The 10471-nt window shown below is 39.5% G+C and overlaps 1 protein-coding gene across 1 annotated transcript in view; it reads right to left on the reverse strand.

Annotated features, from left to right (window-relative positions):
* The window catches only part of PKD1L3 (polycystin 1 like 3, transient receptor potential channel interacting), a 42644-nt gene extending 40837 nt beyond the window's left edge, over positions 1 to 1807 (reverse strand). Inside the window, exons 1-2 of the mRNA XM_075160728.1 lie at positions 1354 to 1807; positions 638 to 802 (exon numbers count right to left, since the gene is read on the reverse strand). Coding sequence (XP_075016829.1) covers positions 638 to 802; positions 1354 to 1807 — 619 coding nt within the window. The remainder of the gene's footprint in view (positions 1 to 637; positions 803 to 1353) is intronic.
* Between the last annotated feature and the right edge of the window lie 8664 nt (positions 1808 to 10471).

Here is a 10471-nt window from a genome sequence, read left to right on the forward strand (position 1 = left end):
CTGCTTCCTTATCCTGGAAGCCCTCAAACTTCACCTGATGGAAAGGTCTGAGAAGAAACAAGAAAAACTTGCTCTCACTTTTGCTTACTCCAGGCTTCTAGGAGCGGTGTCTCTGGAAGCCTGGCTGTATTTTTGCTTCAGTTACAAATGGAAATTATTTTGGCACATATTTGTGATTAAGAGTATGTTTACAGGGCAGTCATACAGATCCCACCTAGCTCAGGTACTACGATATTGTGGGAGTTTATTCTTGCAACCATGCTATTATGCACTACTGAAATTGGCTTTAAACTAGCTAGCTTACGTCTGCTGTAGACATGGACTGCTACACATTTAGATTCACTCCCAGATCCATTTCTATTTTACTAGTCCTCTATTGGAAACCTGGATCTTAGTGGCTAGTTGCTGAGCACCTACATCTCCCAGTGATTTCAGGGTTCTTCCTTTCTTTGGATCAGATGTTACATCAGTGCACTGGGAAAAGAGCACCTGCTGGGATTATATGGCTTTTTGCTTGTTCACTTTTCATAAACTTTATTAAGTTATTGTGCAGCCACTTTGAAAGCAACAAAGCAATTTATGCACAGTTGTGAACATGGCATGCTCACTTCCCAGTTCCAGCTGTTGTGTATCTTACCAAACTCACAAATGAAGTCAAATTCCTGGCTGCAATTTTCAGTCACGCCCCACTGATACTTCGCATTCTTCAGGATGTACCCACAAGTGGATGAGAAGGGAGATGGCTGATCCTTGTACCAGTTATTGTAGCTTATCTTTGAAGTGTCCAGCCAAATCATTGACCCTGTGAACAAAATAATTGCGTCCCGAATGTTTATTTTCCACAGTAACACAATTACAGAGTCAGAGCCTGCAGAGCAGGACTGTAGCCCTGCTCCTACTGAAGCAGAGGTGGTTTAGTCTGCATAGGGATCTTAAATTACATTTTATATTTAATGTGATATAATTACTAAAAGAGACACCGCCACTTCCCCCCGTGCTCCCAGCCTCAAGATTCCACCATTTCCCTTGCATCAGATCTTGCAGCACTTCCTAGTGTGATGAATTGGCTCAGCTTGCTCTTCCACTAGAGAACTAACCCAGCACATTTTTTTCACTGGGTCAGCAAGCTGATCTAATTCACCACCACAAGATCCGGTGGAAAGGGTGACAAATGCAATTGAGAAGCGAAGCAGGCAATTAAAACATCTTAATATAAATCTGAAGTTACAGCAACAAAAGACAGTGGCTTTTCAACAGATGTCTACAGAGGGACTGATTGCATTTGTTGTCACATTAAGTAAGCACCATGGGCTGATACAGTTTTAAAGAAGACATGATTTCAAAATCACCTACCGTCAGTAGTTTCATTCAGCAAGGAGTTTGAGGTCAGTCCTATCCACCATTCCTGATCCTCAGCAATATGCTTTTGCAAGAACTCTTGAGTTTCCTCATTTTCAATAAAGACAAGGTGCCCTCCTCCTCTCTCACACCAGCTCTGGGCACTTGTGAAGGTACGCTGGAGTCTAACAAACTCATAGCATGAATGGTTGAAAGCTAGCTGGTACTTTGAGCAAGGGATTCCTTCATCAACAGTTGCCTCCTCCACAGCCAAGCATACAGCGAGAGAAATTAGAACTGTGATCCCCAGCCACATTCTCAGCTCAGTGCCCTGTGTGGTACTGGCTTTGCTTATCACATCACCACTCTTTTTGCTGCCTTCTTCAAAAGCTTGAGATATCATCCTTGGCATGTCATCAGCATTTCTCCTTCCTCTTTGCTGCTTGCAACAATAGCGGCAATAGAACATAGAACAGGTTGCTTCTAATATATAATGGTGATTGCGTCTGAGGATACCATAACAAGTGTTGATGCTAAGTCACTGCAATGGCCGTTGTGAGGCCTATTGTATAAATGTCTCATTCCATGTGAAGTCAGTTTGAAGAGAAGACTTTAGAGTACTGCTTTCCTCATGAGCAGAGAAGATAAAGTTGATGTATGCTGCTATTGGACACATGGGAAAGTGAGATAAAGCTCGTACATCAAAGGCGTCATTGTGTGAACATTAAAGCTGGAGGTCTTTACAACAACAACAAAGAGATACAATAGTGAGAATGAGAGGAGAATGAGGAAAATGAGAAACACAAGGAGTTATGAGATGGGAAAACACACAGTGCTCCTCTAGATACATTTAATTGTTTTGGGTTGCTTTATTTTTAATCATTATTATTTGAAGTGCTCCTTTTGGATGCTAATTATTTGAGGTGCTTCTTTTGGATGCTAATGCAATGTCTACAATTATTGTATCATATTCATCCTGTCCACCTGTTTACACATACACAGGTTCATCTCAGCTGTCCCAAGTAAGCTTCATTTTGAAGCGTTGTGTCTGTTTAGAATTCCACATCCCAAGTGAAATGCTCCCATCATCCCTTAAAAGCTAAGCTGCTTAACTATACAGAGCTACAGTATTCATATCTGCTAGGAGGTAGAAGGCCAGAAGTTAAAACAGTGATTTAGAAAAGATGAAAGTATTGCCTTAATCATCACAGCTACTTGGGAGTCCTGTGTGCATATTCCAAAGGCTGCTGATAGGCTTGGGGAAGCCAGCCCAGCAACATTTAGGAGCTGAAATCCCTGAGTGCTTCTGAACTTCCTTACAAAAGATACCCATTAGGTTTACAAGGCCACTGAACTAGCAGAAATACAGTACAAATAAGGATCTTTAGCTATTGCAATCCTTCTGTCCTTGGCATTAACTCCATTTAATTTGATGCAATTATCATTAATTTATACCACCATAACCTGACATTGAAAGAACATGCACTTATATTTAGACATGGATCAGTGAGCCAGCTACTGCATCACAGAGATGCAGGAAGCAGTGATGCTTGGTTGAATTCCCGCATTGCAGAAAAGCCACCTGCATTGCACTGAAGGTAATGCACATATCGCACAGTATGCCAGTCCAGCTCTAACTCTCTAAAGCTTTCTTGCAAAGTAAAGTATGTGTACTGCATCCAGTAAGCATTTAAGAGTGATCTACAATCCCAAGACCTTTTTGGACCTCCAGTTCTTAGTCACCTTGCTCAGCTGGATAAAGCAGGACTATGATCAGGGTTTTCAGGATAAAGTGGGAAAGTGTTTAATGGGTAGGACAACTGTCGGGGAGGAGAAGAAAGGGGAATAAAATGCACTGTGATGGAGGGATAGACACTATGCTGGATGTCCCCTTTCCCACAGCACTTGAAAATCAAGACTTACCTCAGCTATGGAACCCTTGGAGCAGATCCTACATTAATTTCTGACTGATTAATAGGAAGGGCTGATGGAGCAGCTGAGATATTCAGACTGGGTTTCCCAGCTCTGGGGAAGGCCAGTCCATATTCTAATTAGCTGATGGATCTGGCCCAGTCATTGCCCAGACACCCATCCTCTTCCTGGAAGAGGCCATGTAACTATGATTGTCAGCTGGTTCTGTTGAGAATGTCTGCAAATTAAGAGTCCCTTTTGGGCTCCATACAAAACTTCATAGGCTACAGATTTGGGAACCCCCAATCCAACTCTTTTATATTCAAGCTATTGCAGAAGTCAGAGTGGAGGGCAGCTGCTGTTCAGTTAGTTGGCCACTGTATATTTTCATGACATTTCCCTCAGAGTCCTCGCTTCTTCTTGGGCCGTGCTGACTTGCCAGCCTTTGGAGAAGCTGGCAGCCAGCCCTCCCATTTTGTCCTCTTAGATACGAGAAACACAGCCTGTTTCCGAAAACATATGTGTGATGAAAGAGACTGTACTTAAATGTATCTGGCTCAGTGATATAGACTATGCATTTCCAGTAGATGCCATTGACTCACATTTGTGATGAATGGATTCTGTAGCATGGTTCAGTTCTCTCTCTGCAACTAGAAATTTGACTACATGAACACACTGCTAAAAATGCCAGAGCTGGACGTGCCACAGACTATCCTCTGGGAATCTGCTCCAAAGCCATTGAAATTAATGGAAGTCTTGTCTCTGGTTTGACGGATTTTGAAACAGGCCCCAAAAAAGAACAAATAATGTTTGGAAATGTCTACAAATAAAGCCAAGCTCTCCAAGTGAGTCTACTGTTGGCAATTTCTACAGCAGTGTGAATTTTTTTCCTAATCTACGGTTGCTATAAGTAACTCTTCAACTGCCTGCAGCAGATGGGGAATGGAAGAAAGACAGTTTCCCTCTTTTGCAGTTTGTTGACTTCGTATATTTTAGTGCCAGTAAAGCAGTCTGTCAGTTTATTCTGTTTACCACAAGGAAGAGAAAAGCATTTACAGAAAAGAAAATACTGCTTTAAAAGCATCAAAATTAGCAACTAGGGTCCTCAGGAAGAGAGAAAATTCCCGAAAGCCCTTTTCACTCATATCTGAAAAAGGGCTTGATTTCAAATAATCAGTGCTCCTTGAATTTACCATTTTGTAGGAAACATGCTTTTTGTATTTTTCCTCAATAGAAAGACATTTTTAAAAAATAGTTTTCTTATGCCAGAAGTCCACATGGAAACTTTCACAGTATAATGGTTTATTAAATTTTGTTGCTATTTGCCTTTGTGTAGCTGGCTGAATTGAAATAATTTAAATAGTTTAAGAAGTTACTTAAATAGTCACATACGCTAGTGTGGAAGAGACAAAATGGTGCACCTGGCCGTGTAATCTCATCTTGCATGTTTCAATAGAGAGTCATAGAAGTGCTTAATTAAGCCTCTGTCATTGTCTCAAGGGGGTGGTTGGCAATTACAATAAGTTCTCCTCTTCTGGCTGCCCATGGGAGTGTAACTGACCCTGAACAGGTATTGTAAAGCCACTCCAGTATCTTCTGGGAAGTGTCAAGCATAATGTCGACTATATAGATTTTGGATACACCAAAACCATTCACTTGCTGGTTTTTGCTTGCCTTTTGCATAGGTCTGAAGAACTGGGACAGACTCACAAAAGAAAAGTCTGTACATAAGCATTGTTTTTAAGGAACTATGAGCCCTTCGCATATAGCTAAGACTTGTTAATCCTTGTTCAGTTATAGCTGCCTGTCTGAAAGGCTGATGTAGCAACCACCCTTACAGCACGTGTTATGTACCAGTGACTTAAACTAAAACATATTCACCAGCTAAAATAAGGCTTGCAAAGCAATTGTATTTTGCAAGCTTTGACTAGAAATTAGTGACAAAGCTTTCTCAATATTTTCACACCCTCACTCCAAGCTGCGATAAAGCTATGAATAACTCCTTTGTTTGTGAACTCTCTTGCGTCTGTTGGAATAAGTCTTTCATTTTTCTCAGAAATGTTTTAGGGGGCCCTGCAGATCTGTTACAGAGTCCTAACTTGCCCTTATGAGTTACACCAGATGGTGGCCATTAAGAGAAAGTTTCTTCAGAAAAGCATTGTGCTATATAAAACATCACAGAAGACAATGATGGATGATTTATTCCTGGTTTTCAAATGGATTGTTCAAGTTTTATTAATTTTTGTTGTTGTTGTTGTTGGAAGTAGAAGCTGTTGAGGTGAAAGAAATCTGAAGCATATTTTGTTTACAATGCTGAAAAAGTTAATAGGTGTTAAAAAAAATAATGGTGGCCTACATGGAGATTCTGTAAGGGAACCTTCTAGCTGGTGTTCACCACTGCTAAAAATTGAACCCCTTAAAACCAGCTCAGTTTTGGTAGTCAAATCTCAAAGTACTCATAATCACTAATTAATTTTTTCTAAAAAGTTAAGCTTATATATGTAAATTATATGCCATTCAGAAAGTTTAGCTTTATGTGCCTAAATTCTAGTAGAAGAGGAGATAAGCACACACAATGCTTACCTAACATATGCAGGAATGGTAAGCTTGCCTTTGCAAATCAGCCTTTCATGCCCCAAATTAGGCATCAAGCACTGGATTGCAGTGTTCTTGTTCAACATAATCAATAGCTCTATAGCTCAAGGCACCCCGAATCCAACTGCAAATTTCTTCATGATCAATTGCTGCTATTAGGAGAACACGGCTCATTCATAAGACTTTTCTATTTCTGAACTTTGGTGTCCCAGACCTGAGAAAAATCAGTTGCAGAATTTCATTGGGCTATTGGAGAGCTTGGTGCGCAGATAAGAAGGAGAGGTATGGTGCCACCGGGGTGGTCCCGATTTGTACCCTAGTGCAGATTACAGCTGCATCACAACAACCTAAGAGCATCCTGTGATGCAAAAGGCCATTGCAGCACAGCGGAATAGCTTGATAATCCTTAATAGAGGCCAGAAAGTTCTAGATTTGAAGAGTTAAGGAAGTGAAGAGCTGCCAATGGGAAGGAATAAATCACACCCCCGTTCATTTTGGCTGTAGCTCATTTGCCTTGAGGAATAGCAAGTAAATTTGCTCTCTATAGGAGGATATTACCATCTTTACTGAATATTACTGAATGTAATGTATAGATTTTATCAGGAATAGAACTGTATCTCTGTTCTATGAATCAAATAATCATATAAATGGAAAATTGATTTATATTACTTCGGATTTGAGGTAGAAAAAAGATGATTTTCAGGTATCATTAACTTGAGACAAGATTGTGAGCGGTCCATTTTAGTGTGTCATGTACACTTCTGCAGTGTGCAGAACTGCCTCTTGAAAAGATCTGTTTCCTTATTACCCAAATAGGTAGTAAGTACTGAGTACTGCGCAGGCTGTCCGGAAAGGGATGGAGAAAAGCCCTGAGGTACACCTACATCTTCCATCTCTCCATCTGGCTTTAAAAAAGCTCGTCTGCCAATTAGTTTAAGAAGGTGGGTCACAATCGCGCTTCCTTCCTTGCTGCTCTCCTGGGCTGCTTGTCCTGATAGTGAGACCCAGTTATTTGCTGACTCAAAAGGGTTTGTTTTTGTTGTTGCTCTACTGTCTAATTTTCCATGTGGCAACACAGTGAACTTACCAGTGAGCCCTGCCAAATTGCAATTTTGATGTTATCTTGTTTAGAAAAACAGGGAAAACAATTCCTATCTTTACAGGATGCAATAATTAAATTAGACATTCATGCCTGGCATGATGGGATTCAGGATAAAGATAAGTAGCACTACGTTCGGGAGTTGCTGGGGTGGACATAATTTCTGTTTATAGGATGTGTATGGTTACCTTCTGGCACAATTGTTGCCTGGATAAGTCCTTGAGGATCTTCTCCTAGGAACTGTCCCTTGGGAAGCATCTAGTATTGCCTTTGGGCTTGTAGCTTGACTCTCCTCACCTGCCATACTGTTGATGCCTCAATACCCCCCCTTTCCCAGCTAGTTCCTATGTTTTATTGCCTTCCACAGCAGAACTTCAACTATTGGGAAGAGGAGGAGAAGTGCGCCCCATAAGAACATTAATCAAGCTAGGGTTAATGACGGCTAAGGTTAGCCTTGAATTCACATAGAAAGTAGCAGAGCTATCTGCAGCATCTGCTGACACCTCATATGTTCTTATGATCATTACTGACTAAGTGGCACAATTTAGATGTGCCATTACCTTAATATCTTAATAAGAGAATTGTTCTAAGGATTAAAGTTACCCTCTTTGGGTAAAACATTAACTGGTAGATACAAATGGACTGAACTTTTCCTAGCACACACAGAGAGGAAAAAAAAAAATTGCTTGGATCTGAATCTACAGCCATCACAACTCCACTGGTGTCTCTGCAGTCACTCCAGATTTCCATAAGCATAAGACTGGCCAGATTTCCAAGGCAGTCCAGCTTCCACCTCTTGTTTGTTTTATGTAATTTTGTTATACATTTTTCTCCTGCTTGCTATGAGCTTACAGGACATGAAAACAGAAAGAAAAAAGCTGTGTTACAAGTTGTTTTCATTAATAATGTCTGTCATCAATAGATATCCAACAGCTTACCAAAGAGATTGGCTTCACAGTCTCCATAATAAGACTGGAGGTCCAGCAGCCTCCCCGTTCAGGAACATGACTTTTGTGTTAAGCATTCTACCCTCAGATGCCCTGACTAAAACCAGAAAACAGTTCTTTTTAGTTTTTCTTTTATGTTCTCCCAAAGATGTACAGTAGGCTAAAAGGTAGGACAATGTGTAGCAGCATTAACTTCTGTCACTGTAAATGTCTGTAACACCATTTCTACACCTTCGGTCATGGAAGTGAATTCCAACCTTCATGTTGTCATTCTGCCCACTTGAAAACACATTACCGAACTGTATAACATATTAAATATTAAAACATGTAAATAGTCTTGGGATGTTGAAAGGTGCAGATAAGGTTATAAAAGTCTTACGGTGAGGAAGTTTATGTGGATACTGTGGCTGTTTGCTTGTTTGAATGTCTAGTGTTTAAATGTTTGGGCGTTTAAATGTTTGGGCATTTAAATGCTTGGGCATTATGATGACTGGGCGAGCTCTGTCTGGTTGGATACTAGTATGGGTGGGCCAGCAGTTCTGTGCCTCAACACCTGAAGTGTTTTAATACTAAGTTACATTATATTTTTATTTAAATGAACAAATCAGTATTTCTGGTGATATTTATTAAAAATATGACTATATCACAAAAAAATTTGAAATCTCACAAAAATCTCTCAAAAAATTAAGTTCTCACCAGAAAATTAAAATCTCACAAAAATACTTATTTTGATCCAAACATTACTGATCAAAACAGTATTTGATCAAAACTGTTTTGATCCGAACAAAACCTGGTCAGAGTAATATATGGAAAATATTGGTATTTAATTTAGAAGAAACTGTATTAGTAGTTTGTGTTTGTAATTATACTTGGGCAGCGCAAGAGAAGTATTCCTAGATAGTGCTAGTGGTGTTTCTTTTGAAATGAGATCATGTCAATAAGACAGTATTTAACAAAGATTAGAGCTTACATTCCCTGGCACAGTGAGATAGCAATCAGTGTGATTTCAGCAAGAACGGCTCTTAAGTTCGTATCAGTTTTACTATTGGAGTTTTTATTTGGTAGTAATAGATAACAGTTGATAGTTGAAAGTTCTTAGCACAGCTTAAAGTCATATTCAGGTATTTTGACCTTTGTTAATGGGCTTTAATTAGAACTCGAATTTTATAAGAGAAAGGTGGAGGTTAAAGTAAATTAAGTACTTATATTTCAATACAGAGAAAAGGAATAATATTGGTCTCTCTCTGATTTATAAGGCAATGATCTGCTTCTTGTATAAGTGAACCAGAAATACAAAGGTAGACACATGGCAATGACATTATTGTTGCACTAGAAATTCAGTTAACCAGCTCCTCTGCCTTGAGAAATTTTGTTTCCATTGGGGACAGAGATCACACCCTAAATGTCACCCCCAGCCTTGCATAGCCCCAGGGTACAACCAGACCAATGCTGGGCAGGGTAGCGCTTTGCTCCAAAGATGTCTTAATTTTCTTCATTGTCTTCTTTTTAAGCTTGGGAAAGAAGCTCAAGGCACTCAGAGACTGGAGGGAAGAGAAAGCGAAAAGAACCCAAAAGGAAACAGCTTGTAGCCTTCACCACAATTGTGTAAAGCAGAAAAAAATACAGTGAAGAAAACCTGCCTGAGATGGGGAGCTGGTAACTTCAAAAATGTTGTCATGAGGGGTGAATAGAGAGAGGAAATTGTGGGGAGAAATGCTAGAAGATTAGGGGAAGATTTGTAGTTGAAGGATTCTGCAACTGGATAGCGTTTGTAAATGAGGTCAAGCATCAGGCTTGCGTTAAGGTTTGTGTTTTCAATACTCCTTACTGGGAAGCATAAGACAGCACAGTTTCCCTGAGTTTATAATATTTTGGTAAACATTATATATATGACTTACAATGTGTCTGGTTAACCCAAGATCAAAGAGCCATGGGTAGTCTCTCCAGAGAGAGTTGTATTTCCTCTATGTTCTCTAGAACATGGAGTTCTATAATCTTCTCTGTGCTCTCCATCAAACACGTGTTTTTACAAAGGGAGAAGAAACATTGTGAAATAATAAAATTAGAACAGTCACCTAATCCACGTCTACTTCCGCTGATAATTACACATTATAATTGTAAATCAATACATTGATATTTCTCCATTTCAATGTAAAATGGGGGAAATTACACAGTTAACAAGAAAATTCATCTCTCCATACCTTACTAACTGCTTATCTGTCATTAGCATGATGAAAACAACAACAAAAAAAGTGGCTTACTGCTAAATAAAGTTTTTTTTCACTGAGAAGTAGGAAAAATGAACTTTGCAAGGCTTCCTTATTTAAGTTGTACAAAATATGGGACAAAACTTTCAGGCACAGACACCTGAAATTAGCTACCAAAACACATTTGTGTTGATTTAAAAAGTTGCTGGATATCTGCAGCTCCTTATTCTTCTATTCAAACAACTTTTAACAAGGTTTCCAATTATCTCATCTTGGCTGAATTTTAAACTAGATGAACAGTCATGTGAAGGTGAAGAAGGGCAAAAGTCGTTTGAATTAATCTTTTTTAGTGCTTGCTTGCTCTGTGGAAATCT

This window comes from Calonectris borealis, chromosome 12 (genome assembly GCF_964195595.1).
Source record: "Calonectris borealis chromosome 12, bCalBor7.hap1.2, whole genome shotgun sequence".
Taxonomy (NCBI): Eukaryota; Metazoa; Chordata; class Aves; order Procellariiformes; family Procellariidae; genus Calonectris; species Calonectris borealis.